The sequence below is a fragment of the Salvelinus namaycush genome, chromosome 3 (genome assembly GCF_016432855.1).
Source record: "Salvelinus namaycush isolate Seneca chromosome 3, SaNama_1.0, whole genome shotgun sequence".
Classification (NCBI taxonomy): Eukaryota; Metazoa; Chordata; class Actinopteri; order Salmoniformes; family Salmonidae; genus Salvelinus; species Salvelinus namaycush.
In genome coordinates, this window is record NC_052309.1 from 71,592,144 (window position 1) to 71,614,919 (window position 22,776).

Here is a 22,776-nt window from a genome sequence, read left to right on the forward strand (position 1 = left end):
ACTGTAACCTCATATCAAACATTTGATCTCAAATCTGAAATTCTGGAGACTTGAGACACATTTAAAAATGTTGCATCACTGTCAAAATAAAGATGTAGTGCAGTATAATTCAGTAACACCAAGATGACCCCAATTTTGACAGTGAAACAATTTAAACATACCTATTTCTTCATCAATATTTAAAACTGGAGTGGATTCCAATCCACTGGTCCTTGTCTCTAAAATAAGATATGCAAAAAAGGAAAGGATTAGACTTAAAGGGGCATTCAGAAGTTGATAAAGCCATTTTTGGATTTATATTAATGATATATGGTTAACACTATTATTTTAATAACATTGATGGTAAGTTATTGCAATAATAGCTCTGTCAATAGATTGAAAGTGGTTACATTTCGCCAACCCCATCACTCAGCTTTTAACCAAAACAGGGGAGGGGAGTGTGCTTTGTTATTGTTTCAACTACCAATTACAGATTTAATAAAAATACAATAAATGAATTACAAGGCCACTGAATAACAAGGAATTGTATAGACTAATATATTCAATCGCTCATCAATACCTGATTCTTCCTCGGTGACTGGCCCAAAATGCTGCACTAGTCTGGCTCTTGATGTACTGGCCCTTGGAGCTGAAAAAATTGGTATTAAAAAGGTTTTTAATTCAAAAGATTTGCTGGAATTCTGACTCTCCTTTCGTTAAATATGTATTTTCATCAGAGACAGACAACAGTTAGAGACAGGGAAAGGTGGGATCAGACCTGCATGTAACGTATTATGTGCTGTGGGTAGATGGTACTAGACCGGCCTATGGCACGGCAACAAACGTTTGATATGCTATGATACAGTATGTTTGAAAGGAAAAAGTCAGATCAGGGACCAATAAAAATAAACACCTAAACGGGATGAAACTTACCAACAGAAGTGGATGTAGTTGCCTTCCTGGTTTGAGGAAAAATCTGTCCTCTCTCATCCCTTTGTCTCCATCTGAACCTAATCCCTGGAGGCTTGTTTGTCTTTTCTTATTTTCCTAAAAAGTGCATTTCAATTATCCTGGCTGGCCCACTAATAAAAGTCTCCCACAAGCATGGCTTGCTTGTGCACATATGGAGCACAAGCAAGAATTTTATTTTCACATAAGGTAAAGTGATTTGTCAGCTGAGGAAAGGCACCTGCACGCAGAACAGCATGATTGATTTCCCTGCTGTAACTTGCCACACAACCACACAAGGCCATTTATGGAACTATAGTGAAATGGGACCATCTTGGGAACTTCCCCCCCAGTTGACTGCAGCATACCAGCCTTATTTGCTATCTTGGGTCAGACTCAGATCATAGCATATAGTTTGCACACATATCTTTGTATAATTGTATTAAATATTTGAAAGAATCAGGACTCAAACAACCTTGTTTAACATGAGAATAGGATGTTTGACGTCTTCAAGATGTAAGATGACAACACGGTGTAACATTTTACATTTCAGAATTGAAGGCAATTCATTATCAGTGGGAGAAGGCTACGTTTGCTAGGCAGATCTCAGGAGCTTGTTGGTGTTCCAATATGCCTATGTTGTAGCGGCCTATAAAACCAACAATGTTAATACCATATTGTTGCTTTAGTGATAATTAACCAGATTTTTAATCGACAATGATCAAGAGCTCATTTATGATTTTCATTGAATAAGATTTGACTGCTTATTTGACCAAAACACAGACTTGACTACAGGTTAACCTAGGTTGTGTAGGCAATCACTTTGACTATGGCTGCAAATAGGCTATTGACGGCTTATTATGCTTTACGCAATAATGGACTAAATCACAGATCGAGCACATCATTGCGCACTTGTTGTCACATATCATGAAAACATTGAGGCAAAAAGTACACAGTAGCCTCGTGGCAAAATAACTAAATTGATTGAATATGAAATTGAGTTCAGTATGATTGAAAAAGCCTTTAGATGTCCATGTATGTAGGTTGTTTTAATACAGCCATCTTGGTTTTCATTTGAAGCATAATTGTATCCTTGACTTGTTTGTAAGAATTGCAGATACTTCGGCAACTTTGTTTTTGTAGTCAGCTTCGTTCTGTTGTTATCCGCAGTCACAGTCAGACAGGCTAGACATCTTGATTCTATGTTTAGCAGAGATCTTCTGTAAATGAGTGACGCAGAAGGGCAAAAAAACATCTAACCATGCACTTTGGCTGCTCTGTTAGTGGTCTATGTTAAGAATTCTGTCTTGGAACTGACCCCCCCCCCACTCCTTCTTAAAAAAAATCACTTTTTATAAATACAAATACAATAGATTGTTTCGATGTCTTTATTTTCACTCAGGCAGGGATGTCAGAACATAATAACTTGTCTGGGGTGCATTTAGAAGTACCGACTGCCCATGGCTGCGACAACCACTTTCATGAACTTCTGCCAGGTTGCCTGGATTTCAGGAGTGAAAGAGGCTCCGAACTTGGCGGCAACGACAATTGTGAGGACGTCAGCCAACACCTGTAGACAAAAAAAAACAAAGAAGAAAGATGTTGCATTAGACCGTCGATTTTGTTTTACGTTTGGAATTAGACGTATTATTCTGAATGTTATACGTGTAGCCTAAAACATATTGCGCAAGACAAAAGGCCTACCCTGAAATTTTCAGGGTCGACGAAGAGTTTGTTGGCGTGGGTCTCGCTAAGTGACTTGTATGTAGCCAAGATGTTGCCCATGTTCTTCACAGCTTTATCCAGAGCTCCACACACGACCTTGCCGTGAGCAGCAACTTTGGGGTTGCCCATGATTGCTGCGGGAGTGGACACATCTCCGAAAGAGCCGAAATAACGCTGAGTCCAGGGATAGACGATCAGGACTCTGTCATTGCAAGAACACCGAAATATGTGAATTATTTCCAAATGTATTTCAATTATATGCCTAATTAATACTGTAACATGCTCCATTCAAACTTAACAATATCAATTCAATATTAATAGTAACGATAGATAACAGGACAAGTATAATAGTGTTATAATTACTCATGATCATCTCCACTATAAGCTATATTAAATGATATATTTGAATGAGGCTGAAGCCATGACCTACCTTGCCAGAGCCAGTGGTCCGACCTCATTGATATCTACTTTGCCCCAGACAGCACTGATGGTGCTCTTCTCGGCGTCTGTCCAGTCAACCATGTTGTCAGTGTTTGATCTTCGGGTTTGCAACAAGATTAAACAAATTAATGTCTTGTGTAGGGAGACACTTTGCCTGCAATTTATATTTATGAGTGCTCTCCGCCCACTGGAGGCGGCGCATATGATTGGCTCTGGCAAAGATCAGTATTGGCCAAGTGAGAACTTCAGCTCTCGAACTTGATGACATCAATTCCAATAATTTATCTGTTAAAAACAACAGTAAATGTTAATTTATTAGCTGTTACAGAATCAAGTCTGTAGGTTAGATCCTAAAAGCTTGAAGCATATGTAAATAGGCCTATACAATTTTAACTAGATTACCATCGTTTCAAAATTCGCATGATCACTAGCTAAACAGTTTAATTTATCCAACTGATGCAAGAATAAAAGCAAGGTTATGGCAAAACTCTTCCGAAGATTACACGTCCTTCATTGCAGTGTATAAGGCTATTCTAATGAAAAAATAGAAAGAGATGCAATCACTAAACATTTTTATGAATTTGGAAAATGTGATAATTCCAGATAATTCCGGCCTACAATTTGGCACAGTTTCTTATCTACGACAAAATGATGCCTTCCTTTTTTTATCGGGGTATTCAGACCGGTCCCGCCCATTTTAAGTTATTAAGTTCAATACATTAAATATGATAAGCAGAAATGTCCTGTATTATTTGTAGATAGGTCTGTACTCATGTCCTCGCATGACCTCTTTCTTCCTCTGACTTTTTTCCCGATCATCATTCGAAATCCAATCAAACTTATAATTGGGATTCATATCCAACTTCCATTGAACCCCAGAGTAGGCATATCATAGATACATACAGACCGTCATTGTAAATAAGAATGTGTTCTTAACTGACTTGCCTAGTTAAATAAAGGTTAAATAAAAAATACAAAAATACAAATGTAACACGTCACTTTGAATAAATATTTTCCCATTGAATGCAGGTCTTTGTGAAGGTGGATTTGATTTTTACAATATAATTTACCAATGTAATATATATTATATGTGCTCGATTAGGCTACTCTCAAAGATTTCGTTTTATGCAACAAAAAAATAAAATAATATTTATAATAATTATCTTTATCAATCAAACAAATTGTAAAATTGTTGACATCTCTGTTGCATCTGGTGCAATTGATTTAAATGCATGACATTTTGCCAATTAACTAAAGATGTATTATTTGGCTGTTTCGGCAAAAGCAGCTGCAACTTTAGGATTAACCTATTGGAAATATATGCTTACAATGAATGTATTTGCATTGCGCAAAAAGGTTAATGATGGATATTATTAGAAACATAGCCCTCTGACATCTTATTGAAGTTTTTTATATAAAACCCTAACTTAATATTTGATAAAAGCCAAGATAACGGATCTTACTCTTGGATTTTGACCAAGATGGTTGCAGTGTAGGGGGAGTGTACCCTAGTAGCTGGGCGTGTCTGCCGCTCTACTGTAATATAAAGGGACCTAGTTGTATAGGTAGTCATCTTCAGATCATTTCTTGTAGATTTAATACAGGCCAATCAGAAAGGAGCAAAATGAGTCTGACAGCTAAGGACAAATCTGTGGTCAAGGCCTTCTGGGGCAAGATTAGTGGAAAGGCAGATGTCGTCGGCGCTGAGGCTCTGGGAAGGTAAGCCTTCTTAATGAAAGAATTATGAGACTGGTTGTGTTTAACCTGCTGACAGCGGCCTACGTGCCTACCCCGAATAAGCATTTTAACATACATTAAGTCAACTACTTTCAATACGTTGTAGACACAGACGATGGGAGACATATGATACGCGTAATGCTTAGAAGTTCAGCATCTAACAAAAACTCCAATATAAATCGAACTATTCTGTACCTTCCTTTGCAGGATGCTGACTGCTTACCCCCAGACTAAGACCTACTTCTCCCACTGGGCTGACCTGAGCCCCGGCTCTGGCCCAGTCAAGAAGCATGGAGGCATCATCATGGGTGCAATTGGTAATGCTGTCGGACTGATGGACAACCTCGTGGGTGGACTGAGTGCTCTCAGCGATCTGCACGCCTTCGAGCTGCGCGTTGACCCTGGAAACTTCAAGGTTTGCCCCCAGATAACCTATTGTCTGTATATTGATCATTCTCGATATCAACTCTGTCTGTTGCTAAGGCTTAATCCTTCAATATTAACTTTTAAAATATACTTTTCAGATTCTGTCCCACAACATCCTTGTCACCCTGGCTATTCACTTCCCTGCGGATTTCACCCCCGAAGTGCACATTGCTGTGGATAAATTCCTTGCAGCCTTGTCCGCTGCCCTGGCTGACAAATACAGATAAGACCATCATAAATGTCCAAAATTGGACTCCAGTTTCTGCTCTGTTGTTATTACAATAAAATAAACAGGCAATGAAGGAAGTTATGTCCTCTGCTGTGTCCTTATTCCACCACAGTTGACCATCACAAAGTGATATTTGAATTTCATCACTATCACATCTAGTAGATTGAATAGATTGAATGGATTAAGTACTAAATGGTGCTTTAGGTCCACCATCCACTAGCTCACTATGTTATTCTCCATAACTTTGGTTAGCCTATCGAATACGTGTAACGAACCCCTTTTAATGGATCCTTAAATAACCTTTTGAATAACATTTTTGGGGTTCATTTTTGAACTACCCCCCTCCCCAGTTATTATTCTCATGAATAATAATACGCATAACAATAACAACAATAACACAATATTTTAGTTCTCAGTGTTTATTATGATTTTAGTGGCAAAGCAGAATAATAAAATCTAAATATGAGGTAAACTCTCAGCAGAGCCCCAAGTCCAATGGGTTTATCCTCTGGTACGTTGATGTTAATGTGTTGATGTTCTCCATATCCACAGCCAGAATGATTTTGAGTGCATGGGGATCGAACAGGTTTCCTGTTATACTCATCAGAGGTGTAGGGAGGGAGAAGTCTGAGGTCATTATTAAATAGTAATTATAAAGATGATTAAAAAAACATGCACACCGCAGAATTCATACACTCTAAAAATGAGGGGTTCAACAAGGGTTCTTCTAAGGTCCCCAAAGTTCTTTGTAGAACCTTAGGGTTCTTGGAACTGAAAATGGCCCCCAAAAGGTTATTCCAAGAACCCCATAAGAGGTGGGGTTAATCGAGGAACCTCTTCAGCTGCCCAACTGAAACATGTGGATTTGAAAGGGCAGCAGGTGCCGGCACTTAACTGAAAAATGTAAAGATCTCCTCAATTTAAGAGAAGGTTTGTACCTTGTATGAACTGAATGTATATTGTTTAATGATGATCTATCTTTTCATATTTGTGCAAATCTTTCTAAAACAAAAAATGGACACAATTCAATGGATATCAATCAACAAAGAGGTAAGAATATTTAGGCAATAAGAATATTTTGAAGGCTGGCTGTATTGGGTGCACATGGTTGAACTGCTCACGTTTGTGTCTGCAGGTACACAGACAAGGAGGCATACAAAGGTATGTCAATTGCTATTGGTATGTTATGCAGATCACATTTGCCATCCTCTTTCCTCTCATCAATGAATATCTCATCAATGAATATCCCATCAATGAATATCCCATCAATGAATATCCCATCAATGAATATCCCATCAATGGATATCCCATCAATGAATATCCCATCAATGAATATCCCATCAATGAATATCCCATCAATGAATATCCCATAGGCTTCTAGATTATGAACAAAATATCTGTATGAAAACCATCATCAAAATAGTTTTTTTCATTCACATTCCCTAATTTTTAGAGTGTAGAAACCATGTGCCATCAGTACAATTGCAGGAGAACGTTTTCCATAAAAAACAACACTTCAAAAAGATAAACGCTTTTAAATTGATTTTATTTTTTTAAATGTGTAGCTATGGCACAGCTTCCAGCCTAACAGACTGGAGTTGGAGTGTCATCTCTCTTCCATATTGATGCTGTCGAGTGATGCTCTAGTGGTACTGTCTGCCAAGAGCGGACACAACGACAGCCAGGAACTTCTGGAAGGCTTCCTGAGTATCAGCACTGAAAGCGGTGGGACCGAGCTTGGCCGCCACGCACACGGTGATGCAGTCGGCAAGGAGCTGTGGAGAGTGGACCGTAAAGGAACCAGATGGAGAATGTAATATTGGAATAAGCTTTACATCGGCTCATAAGTCTATTTAATTCATAAGACTATTTATTTTTGTATTTTGTTTCAGTTTGCTAAAGTGTAATACTCACCCTGAAGTTGTCGGGATCCACGTGCAGTTTCTCGGAGTGCATCACACTCAGTGCAGTATAGGTGTTCTTGATGTCATCCAGGTTCTGCACAGCTCTGTCCAGTCCGTGCATCACGGTCTTTCCGTGCTTGGCCACGGCGGGGTTACCCATGATGGCAGCGGGTGTGGACAGGTTGCCGAAGGTGCTGAAGTGTCTCTGAGTCCATGGAGACACGATCAGAAGTCTAAAAATAAATACAACAGGCATTACAATTATACTTAACAATCAATATGGTCTGTATCGCACCAAAGGTGAACACCGCGATGTTCTACTACGCAATTAGTGCTAAATAACCTAGGTAGCCTATTATCGTGTTATTATTTAATGATTTCTACATAAATATTATAAGAATGTACCTGGCCAGGGCCTGGGGTCCGATCTCATCCACGCTGATCTTTCCCCACAGGCCTACGATGGCACTGCGCTCAGCATCTGTCCAGTCGACCATGTTGACGTTTGTTTGTTGATTTCCGTTTGTACTTGCAAAATGTTACAAGAGATCCCTGAGCTTTTTGTCTCATGGGACGTCCAATTTATGGATGTTCAGTATCTCCGCCCTGAACAGGACACAGAAAACGATTGGATGAATGTATTGAGGGGGCAAGGTCCTCGAGTGTGGCACATATCGGCATTGTGCCAACCTCATCCCACATTTAAAGATAATGCTTGGTCATTTAGGCGTTGCCAAATTCTAATTATTACGGATGGTTTAAACAAGTCATGATTAACCTTCATCGGTATTTTTGTCAAAATGTTGTTATTGACATAGTCTTTTTATGTTCAATGTTCTCTACATACTTACATGTCGTGTTTAATACCCCAATTCATATTGTTAAGTTCAAAATCATATCTGACACCATTCAAACCAATGAAGGTTCGGAAACTTTTATGCCAATTATCTCAGTGTAGAACCTTATTTGTCCCTAAATTCTATTTTAATGTATCGTTGCAATATTCACATTGAATTGCAATATTATGTTTATAAAATGCGAATTATTGATGTAAGTGTTTATTTATGGTCTCATTTGAAAAAGAAAAGCCAGGATTGGGAGTAAACTATTAAAGAAAGAGCATGACTCAAATTGTTTTATCTTAATATTCAGAAGGCCCCACCCATTTGATAGTTCCATATTTCTGGTCTTTCTGAATGATTATCTAAATGTCAGTTGGTGAAAAGTAGTTTTATCTGCCTTCATCAGGGGAATTACATGATGGGTTCTAACTGGACACTATTCAATGTGGATATCAGCCTATTTACTTCAATGAAACTGCAGCTTTTTGTTTAACCCCACTGAAATACAATGCGCGTAGCCTATATATTATTAAAATGTTTAGTGATAGGCATAGGGTACGCTTTTTAACCGAAACAAAACCTTTCCGATTATCAGGTATATAATTTGTCTCAGTATTTATGTGTTAACTGTGAATATTGACTACATAGGCCAAATGGGATATAAGCCAACACGTCTTGATTTGGTTGCTAGTCCGATCATATTGCAACTATTTGTCAGTGTTGGGGAAGCTACTCTGAAAATATAGTTTACCAAGCTAGCAATTACTTCACACTGGAAGAAATTAAGCTACTCTAAAGCTACCCTTAAGAAGTTAAAAAGTTAAAGTTACTATGGAAAAGAAGTTCACTATCCAAACAACTTCGTGAAAAATGATCATATGTAAATCTGAAATGTAATAGAGTAAAAATTGTAAGTCAGAGAACTTTGGGGTAAAATGTTGACATTGTGTATTTTAGCCTATTAGCAGAAAAACGATGTTTCAAGTCAGAATTAGGCAGGTCTAATGCACCAAAAAAGTAAATGATTGCCTACTTCATCCATATTTTATTTTATTTTGCAAAAAAAGTAGTGTGTAGTTCCAGTAGTTAGCTGCTACATGGCAAAACAAAAGTAGTTAATTACTGAAAACCCTAACTAGACATGCAGTCCACTACTCCCCAACACTGCCTTGTGTACAGAATCACATAGCCTATATACTCACCAATGAGTGCTGCAATATTAGACCGTACGACTAAACCTTAACTGTAAAGAAAATATTGAGGTATTAAGTGTTTCTAAAACACTTTGTTATTCAATCTATATGAAATAAATACATACAATGTTATGACAGCATTTTTACAAACGAAATCGATTATGTGCAAATGTCATATTTTGGGCATTATACGAATTGTCTCAGATCCACAACATATAAAAAACATGAATCTTGTCTTGGAAAAATGCCCAGAGGAGGAGCCGAGATTATATCGAGGTGTGCCTTCTCTCTTGCCTCAATAAAAACAGCCTCTGAGAAGTGTATCCTCACAAGCTTCTTTTCTCAGCATCTTCATTTAAGTGGATAACCGGACAAGACAGCTATGAGTCTCTCAGCCAAGGACAAAGCCAACGTGAAGGCCATCTGGGGCAAGATCCTCCCTAAATCCGATGAGATTGGAGAACAGGCTCTTTCCAGGTAATTACATAACGATGTATGATAAATGATAGACTATAACACGTATTCCAGTTATTAACACATAACTCCTCAGTCAAATCTATGGAAGCTATGAATGTGTATAACTATCTCAGCAAAAATATGGACGCGATCCCCGACCGTGTGAATGATTATTTAAAATGAATTTTGTCTCACATCATTTCTAATGTCCACGACAGGATGCTTGTTGTCTACCCCCAGACCAAGGCCTACTTCTCCCACTGGGCTTCCGTGGCCCCCGGTTCCGCTCCAGTGAAGAAGCACGGCATCACCATCATGAATCAGATCGATGAATGTGTTGGCAACTTGGACGATCTCTTTGGTTTCTTGACCAAGCTCAGTGAACTGCACGCCACCAAGCTGAGGGTGGACCCCACCAACTTCAAGGTAAGAGAAAAAGACACACAAGGAAAACACCAAAAACAATCTGAGTTTTTACCTGTGTGAAGGTGAAATAATCTATTTCCCTTTCCTTTGCAGATCCTGGCTCACAACCTGATTGTGGTCATTGCCGCCTACTTCCCCGCCGAATTCACCCCCGAGATCCATTTGTCCGTGGACAAGTTCCTGCAGCAACTGGCTCTGGCCCTGGCGGAGAAGTACCGCTAAACTGTCATCCGAGCTACAAGCTCTCACAGTCTTATATCAGAATTAGACGTTCATGCATGTTTCTCAAACGTAATGTCCTTCCGATATTGACACACTGACAATAAAGCTATTTGAAACTCATACAGAGGTGTTTGTTTGTCATTTTCGTTGTCTCCCATTCAGAGGGGCCATATCCGTAGAGGGCACAGGGGCACGTACCCCTTCAGAGTTGTCCTCTTAAAAAAACGAAATAAAGATAATAATAATATTTTTTTCTCTGTAGTACTACTAGCCATTTAGCAATTGTATGAAGTTGGCTTTAGCTAGTTCAGATAAGTTCCCAAACTCATATCTATCTACCAATAAGCCATTTCAGGCTATCAATCAAGTTAGAGAAGCAAGCGTGTCAAAATTCTCCAATTTAGGGACCACCCCACAGCCATCCTCACTTACTTTATGTCCCCTCAGAATTTTGCGATGCATGAAGCCCCTGCTCACTTTGTCTTGTGATTTATAGTGCATTCGAAGGTATTCAAACCCCTTTACCTTTTACACATTTTGTTAGGTTACAGATTTATTTTAAAATGGATTAACAAGGTTTTTTAGCCTCATCAATCTACACACAATACCCCATAATGACAAATCAAAAACTGTTTTTTAGAAACGCAAATTTATTAAAAATAAATAAACTGGAGGTGTCACGTGGGACCGCCGAAGAAGATGGCAGCAGTTTAGAGAGCTCCTAATACCCACATGTAAATACTGAAATTCAACCGCATATACTTTCATTTTTGTCTTAATATATTGACTTGAAGTACAGTTTAATATAAAGTTAGTTTACATTTTGAAACATCTCGCTAAAGTGGCGTTATTGGAATGTCGACACACGCTAAAAATGTATTCAACACCCCCACCAATACATGGATAAACACGTAAATCCAGAGAAATCGGTAAATCTATAGGATCTATTTGAGCAAATCGGAAAGATGAACACGATTTTATTGGATGTTGCATCCGATGTCTCCACGATAAAAACAACAACTACCGAGCTAAAGGAAAAAGTTGGTGCGATACAAGAGAGAGGATGGATTGGGCAGAGTGACGGATTTCAACAGTGAATGATGCCATCTCCCGTCTGGAGAAGGCTAATGAGAGTCATGTGAAAAAACGGGATATATTGTGGAATCGTGTTGAATAATTTGAGAACAGAAATAGGAGAAATACGGTGAGATTGGTTAATCTGAAAGGGGGGAGTGAGGCTGGCGGTGGACTAATCTCGTGTGTGCAGAAATTCATCGCAGAAGGATTTAGATTTGATGACAGGCACGAATTCGAAATTGAACGAACACATCACAGTTTAACGGTTCTCATCCGCTTCCTACGATCTACAGCCCGGGACAAAGGTATTTAAAGCGACGAAAGAAAGGTGTGGCGTTCAGTGGGAAGGCCGCTGGCTTAATTTCCCCCCGGTCCTGTTCAAGGAACTGGCAATGAAGAGGAAGAAGTTTGCAACGGCGAAGAAACAGCTACACGAGCACGTCAGGCACCCACTCCTCATTGACCATAAGGCATTTTGAGTTGAGACTGCAGGTTATTTTCTGCAGCATCAAAGACAGTTCTGTGATGATTGACTCATCTGAGAAGCAACGTTAAATTCCTAGTTGCTTTGTTTTATTTTGGGATAGGATGAAACTTTATTTATGGGGAATGATCAACGTGATGAAAATGGTTGTAGTCCCACAAATGAATTATATCTCTGCAATGAATAATCCAGACCGGTTTTAAACAATATGACAAATGAACTAAATACGTTTTGTGGGATAGGAAATAAAACAGGATTAATATGAAGAAGATGTGGCTTTACCAGATGTTACATTGTACAATGTATCATTTGAAATGGCTAAATAGGCGAAACATTGGGGCTAAAGGGATGCTGGCTTGGAATGGATAACAAAAGAACGGGAACTAAGTTATCCTCTGTCACATAGTCTTACAGGGCAGAGGTCTGTTGATACTCCCAACCCAATTGTGTTACACTCAAATGAGGTGTGGAGAACAGTACACAAGATATGTGGATTTTCACATCTAAAACAAGGATACTCATCATTGTGGCACAATCCTAGGCTACGGATAGGAAAAAAGTCTGTTTACTGGAAACAGTGGCAATGAAAGGAATTCATACTATACGTGATCTGTACAATGAAGATGTTTTAATGTCATACTCAGATTTGGTACAAAAATATGATGTGGGAGACAAGGGGCATTTCTGGAAATACTAGGAATTGAGAGAATGTTAACCGGCTATCAACGAAATCCAGGAAAGAACCCAATGGCTGAGTATTTGGAATTACCCAAACATAAAGCAGCCATTTTCTACTCAATATTTATCATCTGCAGAGTAAAGACTGTCAAAACCTCAGAACAATATGGCAAATTGACCTAAAGTGTGAAATTGAGGATGATACCTGGTTGAAGATCTTGTCCAGCCCAGGGTGAAACATAAGGGAAGCCAGGGGGAACCTTCCTCAATATAAGATACTACATAGGTTTTATTGGACCCCAACAAGGCTTCATAAGATGGGGCTGACCAAGAATTCTCTGTGTCGGAAATGCCAAAAAGACACATTTTTTACACACAATATGGAAATATACATTAGTGCTACCTTTCTGGAATAATGTTTTGAAATATCTGGAGGAATGGTTGCGCTTAACAATTCCAGTTTCACAGAGAATATGTCTCTTAGGTGATATACAACAGAGTTACCTAATGTAACAAATGAGGAATTTGCACTGATCACTGTTGGTATTGTTACAGCAGCTAGAGTAATCCTTAGAATTTGGAAAGGTCATGCCATTCCTACTCTGAAACAGTCGATAGAATCAATGTTGGAGGTGGCATCTTATGAACATATGCTTGCTAGGATCACTGGTAGAAACAACAATTCTAGAAGCTGGACGCGTTTCATTTGTCATGTTTCTAAGACTGGGAGGTGATTACTTATGCTTGTGAACCCATTTAGTTCTGTATTGTGACCTGTACGATACCATTTGACTGTGTATATGTGCTATGTTGGAGGATATGTCTTGATGTCATGCTCAATGTTTTTATGCTGTACAATATTTTATTTTTGTTTAATAAATACAACTTTAATAACAAAAAAACACCGAAATATGACATTTACATAAGTATTCAGATCTTTACTAAGTACTTTGTTGATGCACCTTTGGCAGCGATTACAGCCTCAAGTCTTCTTGGGTATGATGCTACAAGCTTGGCACACCTGTATTTAGGGAGTTTCTCCAATTCTTCTCTGCAGATCCTCTCAAGCTCTGTCAGGTTGGATGGGGAGTGTCGCTGCACAGCCATTTTCAGGTCTCTCAAAAAATGTTCAATCGGGTTCAAGTCCGGCTTCTGGCTGGGCCACTCAAGGAATATTCAGAGACTTGTCCCGAAGCCACTCCTGCATTGTCTTGGCTGTGTGCTTAGGGTTGTTTTATGGTTGGAAGGTGAACTTTCTTCCCAGTCTGAGGTCCTGAGCACTCTTGAGAAGGTTTTCATCAAGGAGCTCTCTGTACTTCGCTCCTTTCATCTTTTCCTCAACCCTGACTAATCTCCCAGTCCCTGCCGCTGAAAAACATCCCCACAGCATGATGCTGCCACCACCGTGCTTCACCGTAGGGATGGTGCCAGGTTTTCTTCAGACGTGAAGCTTGGCGTTCAGGCCAAAGAGTTCAATCTTTTTTTCATCAAACCAGATAATATTTATTCTCATAGTCTGAGACTCCTTTAGGTGCCTTTTGGCAACTCCAAGCGGGCTGTCATGTGTCTTATACTGAGGAGTAGCTTCCGTCTGGCCACTACCATAAAGGCCTGATTGGTGGAGTGCTGCAGAGATGGTTGTCCTTCTGGAAGGTTCTCCCATCTCCACACAGGAACTCTGGAGCTCTGTCAGAGTGACCATCGGGTTCTTGGTCACCTCCCTGACCAAGGCCCTTCTCCCCCGATTGCTCAGTTTGGCCGTGCGGCCAGCTCTAGGAAGAGTCTTGGTGGTTCCAAACGTCTTCCATTTAAGAATGATGGAGGCCACTGTGTTCTTGGGGACCTTCAATGCTGCAGAAATGTGTTGGTTCCCTACCCAAGATCTGTGCCTTGACACAATCAGAGACCTGGCAGTGTGGTGCCAGGACAACAACCTCTTCCCTCATTGTGAGCAAGACAAAGGAGCCAATCGTGGACTACAGGAAAAGGCGGGGCGGACAGGGCTGTAGTGGAGTGGGTCGAGAGTTTCAAGTTCCTTGGTGTCCACATCACCAACAAGCTATCATGGTCCAAACACACCAAGACAGTCGTGAAGGGGGCACGACAACACCTTTTCCCCCTCAGGAGACTGAAAAGATTTGGGTCCTCAAGGAGTTCTACAGCTGCACCATCGAGAGCATCCTGACCGGTTGCATCGCCACCTGGTATGGCAACTGCTCGGCATCTGACCATAAGGCGCTACAGAGGGTAGTGCTTACGGCCCAGTACATCACTGGGACCAAGCTTCATGCCATGCAGGACCTACATAATAGGCGGTGTCAGAGGAAAGCCCAAAAAATTGTCAGACACTCCAGTCAGAGACTTGGGTAAGTCATAGACTTCTTTGCTACTGCACGACAAGCGATACCGCAGCGCCAAGTCTAGGACCAAAAGGATCCTTAACAGCTTCTACCCCTAAGCCATAAGACTGCTGAACAATTAATAAAATGGCCACAGTACTATTTACATTGACCCCCCCCCATTTGTTTTGTACACTGCTGCTACTCGCTGTATATTATCTATGCATAGTCACCTCTACCTACATGTACAAATTACCTCGATTAACCTGTACCCCTGCACATTGACTCGGTACCGGTACCACCTGTATATAGCCTATTTATTATTATTTTATTGATACTTTAAAATTATTTTCTACTTCAGTTTATTTGGTAAATATTTTCTTAACTCTTCTTGATCTGCACTGTTGGTTAATTAAGGACTTGTAAGTTAGCATTTCACGGTAGTATTTTATTGTAAGTGTTGTATTCGGCGCATGTGACAAAGTTTGGTTTGATTTATATGCCCATGTATGTAGGTTGTTTTAATACAGCCATCTCGGTATTCATTTGAAGCATAATTGTATCCTTGACTTGTTTGTAAGAATTGCAGATACTTCGGCAACTTTGTTTTTGTAGTCAGCTTCGTTCTGTTGTTATCCGCAGTCACAGTCAGACAGGCTAGACATCTTGCTTCTAACATCTAACCATGCACTTTGGCTGCTCTAGTAGTGGTCTGGATCACTCGTAGATGTGCAAAGGTTTTTAAGAGCGTTTTTAAAAGCCACGTTACTAACGAGGCCTCTGGGAAACGACTCGGCTACTAAGACAAGAATGTTCTAGCAATGATCTTAAGGCTACGAAGGCTCTGGGAAACGATGCCCTGCGACTTATATGTATGCTTTGTAAATATTACCTGTAAATAGTTTACTAAAGTGTTCTGCATCGTACTGGCCGCCCACTTGTTTTCTTTCTTCGATTGCCTACCATATAGGGGTCTAGCTCCACTTCCCTCATCTAAATAGGGTATAGCCTAAAATAAAGATGTTAAGAATTTTGTGGTGGAACTGTCCCTGCCCCCCCTTCTAAAAAAAACGTTTGTATAAATACAAATACAATAGATTGTTTCGATGTCTTTATTTTCACTCAGGCAGGGATGTCAGAACATAATCACTTGTCTGGGGTGCATTTAGAAGTACCGACTGCCCATGGCTGCGACAACCACTTTCATGAACTTCTGCCAGGTTGCCTGGATTTCAGGAGTGAAAGAGGCTCCGAACTTGGCGGCAATGACAATTGTGAGGACGTCAGCCAACACCTGTGGACAAAAGACAAAGGAGGAAGATGTTAAATAAGACTGACGGTTTTGTTTTACCTTTGGAATTAGACGTGTTGCTCTGATTGTTATGTGTGCAGGCTTACATCAGTAAAGCCTAAAATATAAGCCTATTTCTCAAGACAGAAGGCATACCCTGAAATTGTCAGGGTCGACGAAGAGTTTGTTAGCGTGGGTCTCGCTCAGTGACTTGTATGTGGCTAAGATGTTGCCCATGTTCTTCACAGCTTTATCCAGAGCTCCACACACGACCTTGCCGTGAGCAGCAACTTTGGGGTTGCCCATGATTGCTGCGGGAGTGGACACATCTCCGAAAGAGCCGAAATAACGCTGAGTCCAGGGATAGACGATCAGGACTCTGTCATTGCAAGAACACCGTAATATGTGAAATACTTTCAAATGTATTTCAATTATATGCCTAATTAATACTTTAACATGCTCCATTCAAACTAAATAATAGTAACGATAGATAACAGGACAAGTATAATATTGTTATAATTACTCATGATCATCTTCACTATAAACTATATTAGATGATATATTTGAATGAGGCTGAAGCCATGACCTACCTTGCCAGAGCCAGTGGTCCGACCTCATTGATATCTACTTTGCCCCAGACAGCACTGATGGTGCTCTTCTCGGCGTCTGTCCAGTCAACCATGTTGTCAGTGTTTTATCTTCGGGTTTGCAACAAGATTAAACAAATTAATGTCTTGTGTAGGGAGACACTTTGCCTGCAATTTATATTTATGAGTGCTCTCCGCCCACTGGAGGCGGCGCATATGATTGGCTCTGGCAAAGATCAGTATTGGCCAAGTGAGAACTTCAGCTCTCGAACTTGATGACATCAATTCCAATAATTTATCTGTTAAAAACAACAGTAAATGCTAATTTATTAGCTGTTGCAGAATCAAGTCTGTAGGTTAGATCCTAAAAGCTGGAAGCATATGTAAATAGGCCTATACAGTTTTATCTAGATTACCAACGTTTCAAAATTCGCATGATAAGAGCTTAATTAGCCGTTTTAATTTATTCCACTGATGCAAGAATAAAAGCAAGGTTATGGCAAAACTCTTCCGAAGATTACACGTCCTTCATTGCAGTGTATAAGGCTATTCTAATGAAAAAACAGAAAGAGATGCAATCACTAAACATTTTTATGAATTTGGAAAATGTGATTATTCCTGCTAATTCCGGTTGGGGGAGATTTTCGGCACAACAACCGCCTACTATTTGGCACAGTTTCTTATCTACGACAAAATTAAGCCTTCCTTTTTCTATCGGGGTATTCAGACCGGTCCCGCCCATTTTAAGTTAATAATTTCAAGACATTAAATATGACACGCTGTAATGTCCTGTATTATTTGCAGATAGGTGTGTACCCATGTCCTCGCATGACCTCTTTCTTCCTCTGACTTTTTCCCCGATCATCATTCGAAATACAATCAAACTTATAATTGGGATTCATATCCAACTTCCATTGAACCCCAGAGTAGGCATATCATAGATACATACAGACCGTCATTGTAAATAAGAATGTGTTCTTAACTGACTTGCCTAGTTAAATAAAGGTTAAATTACAAAATAAAAAAATAAAAATGTGAAATACGTTACTTTGAATAAATATTTTCCAGTTGAATGCAGGTCGTTGTAGGTGGATTTGGTTTTTACATTTAAATTTACCAATGTAATATATATTATAGCACTCTACAATCAAATATATAGTCTACCTTTCATATAGAAATTGAAACTTAATATTTCATAAATTACAAAATAACTTTTCTTGATCTTTTTAATTATTTAACGTTATTTAGGATATAAAATTAAATTTAGCCAATTAACTATAAATTAAATATTTGGTTATTTTGGCAAAAGCAGCTGCATCTTTAGAATTAACCTATTGGAAATATATGCTTGATTACACTGAAATATTTCGTTTTATGCAACGAAATAAATAAAGATTATTATTATTATTATCAAATTGTGAAATTGTTGCATCTGGTAGGCCTACAACTAAAGTATTTGCATTGCGCAAAAAGGAACAAAATAATGATGGATATTATTAGAAACATAGCCATCTGACATCTTATTGATGGTTGCAGTGTAGGGGGAGTGTACCCTAGTAGCTGGGCGTGTCTGCCGCTCTACTGTAATATAAAGGGGCCTAGTTGTATAGGCAGTCATCTTCAGATCATTTCTTGTAGATTTAATATAGGCCAATCAAAATTAGCAAAATGAGTCTGACAGCTAAGGACAAATCTGTGGTCAAGGCCTTCTGGGGCAAGATTAGTGGAAAGGCAGATGTCGTCGGCGCTGAGGCTTTGGGAAGGTAAGCCTTCTTAATGAAAGAATTATGAGACTGGTTGTGTTTAACCTGCTGACAGCGGCCTACGTGCCTACCCCGAATAAGCATTTTAACATACATTAAGTCAACTACTTTCAATACGTTGTAGACACAGACGACGGGAGACATATGATACGCGTAATGCTTAGAAGTTCAGCATCTAACAAAAACTCCAATATAAATCGAACTATTCTGTACCTTCCTTTGCAGGATGCTGACTGCTTACCCCCAGACTAAGACCTACTTCTCCCACTGGGCTGACCTGAGCCCCGGCTCTGGCCCAGTCAAGAAGCATGGAGGCATCATCATGGGTGCAATTGGTAATGCTGTCGGACTGATGGACAACCTCGTGGGTGGACTGAGTGCTCTCAGCGATCTGCACGCCTTCGAGCTGCGCGTTGACCCTGGAAACTTCAAGGTTTGCCCCCAGATAACCTATTGTCTGTATATTGATCACTCTCGATATCAACTCTGTCTGTTGCTAAGGCTTAATCCTTCAATATTAACTTTTAAAATATACTTTTCAGATTCTGTCCCACAACATCCTTGTCACCCTGGCTATTCACTTCCCTGCGGATTTCACCCCCGAAGTGCACATTGCTGTGGATAAATTCCTTGCAGCCTTGTCCGCTGCCCTGGCTGACAAATACAGATAAGACCATCATAAATGTCCAAAATTGGACTCCAGTTTCTGCTCTGTTGTTATCACAATAAAATAAACAGGCAATGAATTAAGTTATGTCCTCTGTTGTGTCCTTATTCCACCACAGTTGACCATCACAAAGTGATATTTGAATTTCATCACTATCACATCTAGTAGATTGAATAGATTGAATGGATTAAGTACTAAATGGTGCTTTAGGTCCACCATCCACTAGCTCACTATGTTATCCTCCATAACTTTGGTTAGCCTATCTAATACGTGTAACATGCATTTTGCTGACCTCATTTAATATTTGATGAATATGGAGTAGTTACAGATAGGGGTTGGTAAACTGAATGGGCTATATGAAGACGGTATTCAACCTATTCAGAGATGAACAAATATGTATTTTATTTCTACATGATTTTTAAATAGTTTAATAACTTTAAAAAAAGGTAAAAATAACCATGTCATTTGCAACAAGATACTTCATAGAATGGTCTATTTTGTATTTTCAATGCAGTGAATTTGGTGGGTGAAGTGAAATCGACTTTGAAAAACGATCACTTTGTGTTATACTGTATATACCACACTATACACTCACTCCCATTCTGGAAGTTCCGTGCCTCGACTTTCTCTCAAACTAAACACCTTTCGGCACCGCGGCATTTTGTAGTTTACTTTGATACATTAGTCTTTGGGATTGTTTTTATTTTGTAATAAAAAAGTATATCTGCGCATCTCTGAACCTAAATGTCTGTAAGTTAAATGGTTTTACTATTTCGTACAAACGTGTATTGTTTTATACATTTGTTGAGATTTAGTCTAGTAAGCCTACTAGTAGGATAGTTTTTCGGGCTTTTGTTGCACGCCCTTGTTCCTGATTGTTTTTACGCGCAGGCTTGGTTTTACGCGCAGGTTAGGCGCAGACATAGCCTAAGATTACACATGAGAGTAATTCAATTCATATGCAGTTTGGCACCGCAAACTTTGTTTGATGGGACTACGTGAATTGATGCAATAATTCTTGGAACACTATTTTGTATGTGCATCGGATTTGTTTGAATAAATCCCTGCATCAGTTGCCCTAAAGATGGTTCATCTATCAGTGCGCCTATTTAGTAAAGCCCCAAATCATATTTTAAATGTATTGTGTTACTGCAACAACTACACATACTAATGCCTCGTTCAAGTGCTATCGGAGTTCTCGGAAATTCCTAGTTCCGACTGGAAAGTTTCACTTGAATGACCCTCCAAATAGGAATAACAAGTGGGAAATGAGAAAAGGATGTTGCCAATCCTTGTCACGTTCCTGACCTGTTTGATGTTATTTTTGTATGTGTTTAGTTGGTCAGGGCGTGAGTTGGGGTGGGCATTCTATGTTTTGTGTTTCTATGTTTAGGTCACTTGTAATTAGCCTTATATGGTTCTCAATCAGGGACAGGTGTTTGACGTTTCCTCTGATTGAGAACCATATATAGGTTGGCTGTTCACACTGTTTGTTTGTGGGTGATTGTCTTCCGTGTCTGTGTCTGTGCACCACATGGGACTGTTTCGTTTGTTCGTTCGTTTGTGTCGTCTGTACCAGTTCATGCGTTCTTCGTGTTATGTAAGTTCCATGTTCAGGTCTGTCTACATCGGTTTTGTTATTTTGTAAATTCTCAAGTTTGTTTAGTTTTCGTCTTGTTTAAATAAATATTCATGTCGTATCACAACGCTGCGTTTTGGTCAAATCCCTACTCCTCCTCTTCGGACGAAGAGGAGGAGGAAAACCGTTACAGAATCACCCACCAACCAAAGACCAAGCGGCGTGGGAGAGCTCAACAGCGAAACCAGGACTCGTGGACATGGGAGGAAATATTGGACGGAAAAGGACCTTGGGCTCAGACAGGGGAATATCGCCGCTCTGTTGAAGAGAGGGAGGCAGCTAAAGCCCAGGAGCGGTGGTTTGAGGAGGCAGCAAGGAGACGTGGCTGGAAGCCTGTGAGTAAACCCCAAACATTTCTTGGGGGGGGGGGCTAGAAGGGAGAGTGGCGAAGTCAGGTAGGAGACCTGCGCCCACTCCCTGTACTTACCGTGGAGAGCGAGAGTACGGGCAGACACCGTGTTACGCAGTAGAGCGCATGGTGTCTCCTGTACGTGTGCACAGCCCGGTGCGGTACATACCAGCTCCTCGTATCGGCCGGGCCAGATTGAGCATTGAGCCAAGTGCCATGAAGCCGGCTCTACACATCTGGCCACCAGTGCGTCTCCTCGGGCCGGCTTACATGGCACCAGCCTTACGCATGGTGTCCCCGGTTCGCCTACATAGCCCGGTGCGGGTTATTCCACCTCCTCGCACTGGTCGGGCGACGGGGAGCATACAACCAGGTAAGGTTGGGCAGGCTCAGTGCTCAAGGGAGCCAGTACGCCTGCACGGTCCGGTATTTCCGGCGCCACCTCCCCGCTCCAGCCCAGTACCACCAGTGCCTACACCACGCACCAGGTTTCCAGTGCGTCTCCAGAGCCCTGTTCCTCCTCCACGCACTCTCCCTGTGGTGCGTGTATCCAGCCCAGTGCCTCCAGTTCCGGCACCACGCACCAAGCCTCATGTGCGTCTCCAGAGCCCTGTACGCACTGATCCTTCTCCCCGTACTCGCCCTGATGTGCGTGTCCTCAGCCCGGTACCACCAGTGCCGGTACCACGCACCAGGCCTATAGTACGCTTTGAGAGTCCAGTGTGCCCTGTTGTTGTTCCCCGCACTAGCCTGAAGGTGCGTGTCTTTAGCCCGGTACCTCCAGTTCCGGCACCACGCACCAGGCCTACAGTGCGTCTCAGCCGGCCGGAGTCTGCCGTCTGCCCAGCGGCGCCTGAACTGCCCGTCTGCCCAACGGCGCCTGAACTGCCCGTCTGCCCAACGGCGCCTGAACTGCCCGTCTGCCCAACGGCGCCTGAACTTCCCGTCTGCCCAACGCCGTCTGAACTGTCCGTCTGCCAAGCGCCGCATGAACTGCCCGTCTGTACTGAGCCTGCAAAGCCGCCCGTCTGCCATGAGCCTGCAAAGCCGCCCGTCTGCCATGAGCCTGCAAAGCCGCCCGTCTGCCATGAGCCTTCAGAGCCGTCAGCCAGACAGAGCCTTCCGCCAGACAGGAGCCGCCAGAGCCTTCCGCCAGACAGGATCAGCCAGAGCCTTCCGCCAGACAGGATCAGCCAGAGCCTTCCGCCAGACAGGATCAGCCAGAGCCTTCCGCCAGACAGGATCAGCCAGAGCCGTCAGCGAGCCATGACCAGCCAGAGCCGTCAGCGAGCCATGACCAGCCAGAGCCGTCAGCGAGCCATGACCAGCCAGAGCCGTCAGCGAGCCATGACCAGCCAGAGCCGTCAGCGAGCC

The 22,776-nt window shown here is 41.2% G+C and overlaps 6 protein-coding genes across 6 annotated transcripts; 3 read left to right on the top strand and 3 right to left on the bottom strand.

Moving 5' to 3' along the window:
- Nucleotides 1-2,298: 2,298 nt before the first annotated feature.
- On the bottom strand, nucleotides 2,299-3,234 carry LOC120036879 (hemoglobin subunit beta-1-like). The gene is made up of 3 exons (XM_038983178.1): nucleotides 3,083-3,234; nucleotides 2,632-2,854; nucleotides 2,299-2,497 (listed from the first exon to the last, which is right to left on the bottom strand). The coding sequence occupies exons 1-3, from the start codon at nucleotides 3,172-3,174 to the stop codon at nucleotides 2,369-2,371; spliced, it is 444 nt and encodes a 147-aa protein (XP_038839106.1). The 5' UTR covers nucleotides 3,175-3,234; the 3' UTR covers nucleotides 2,299-2,368.
- Nucleotides 3,235-4,633: 1,399 nt separating this feature from the next.
- Nucleotides 4,634-5,562, top strand: LOC120036921 (hemoglobin subunit alpha-like). Its single transcript, XM_038983213.1, has 3 exons — nucleotides 4,634-4,812; nucleotides 5,038-5,245; nucleotides 5,355-5,562. The coding sequence occupies exons 1-3, from the start codon at nucleotides 4,718-4,720 to the stop codon at nucleotides 5,481-5,483; spliced, it is 432 nt and encodes a 143-aa protein (XP_038839141.1). The 5' UTR covers nucleotides 4,634-4,717; the 3' UTR covers nucleotides 5,484-5,562.
- A 1,450-nt stretch (nucleotides 5,563-7,012) lies between these two features.
- On the bottom strand, nucleotides 7,013-7,962 carry LOC120036854 (hemoglobin subunit beta). The gene is made up of 3 exons (XM_038983157.1): nucleotides 7,795-7,962; nucleotides 7,400-7,622; nucleotides 7,013-7,260 (listed from the first exon to the last, which is right to left on the bottom strand). The coding sequence occupies exons 1-3, from the start codon at nucleotides 7,884-7,886 to the stop codon at nucleotides 7,129-7,131; spliced, it is 447 nt and encodes a 148-aa protein (XP_038839085.1). The 5' UTR covers nucleotides 7,887-7,962; the 3' UTR covers nucleotides 7,013-7,128.
- A 1,771-nt stretch (nucleotides 7,963-9,733) lies between these two features.
- Nucleotides 9,734-10,648, top strand: LOC120036913 (hemoglobin subunit alpha-4). The gene is made up of 3 exons (XM_038983206.1): nucleotides 9,734-9,901; nucleotides 10,099-10,306; nucleotides 10,400-10,648. Exons 1-3 carry the CDS (start codon nucleotides 9,807-9,809, stop codon nucleotides 10,526-10,528), a joined length of 432 nt encoding a protein of 143 aa, XP_038839134.1. The 5' UTR covers nucleotides 9,734-9,806; the 3' UTR covers nucleotides 10,529-10,648.
- A 5,557-nt stretch (nucleotides 10,649-16,205) lies between these two features.
- Nucleotides 16,206-17,124, bottom strand: LOC120036888 (hemoglobin subunit beta-1). Its single transcript, XM_038983187.1, has 3 exons — nucleotides 16,988-17,124; nucleotides 16,554-16,776; nucleotides 16,206-16,400 (listed from the first exon to the last, which is right to left on the bottom strand). Exons 1-3 carry the CDS (start codon nucleotides 17,077-17,079, stop codon nucleotides 16,272-16,274), a joined length of 444 nt encoding a protein of 147 aa, XP_038839115.1. The 5' UTR covers nucleotides 17,080-17,124; the 3' UTR covers nucleotides 16,206-16,271.
- Nucleotides 17,125-18,618: 1,494 nt separating this feature from the next.
- On the top strand, nucleotides 18,619-19,493 carry LOC120036945 (hemoglobin subunit alpha-like). The gene is made up of 3 exons (XM_038983221.1): nucleotides 18,619-18,747; nucleotides 18,973-19,180; nucleotides 19,290-19,493. Exons 1-3 carry the CDS (start codon nucleotides 18,653-18,655, stop codon nucleotides 19,416-19,418), a joined length of 432 nt encoding a protein of 143 aa, XP_038839149.1. The 5' UTR covers nucleotides 18,619-18,652; the 3' UTR covers nucleotides 19,419-19,493.
- Nucleotides 19,494-22,776: the final 3,283 nt, after the last annotated feature.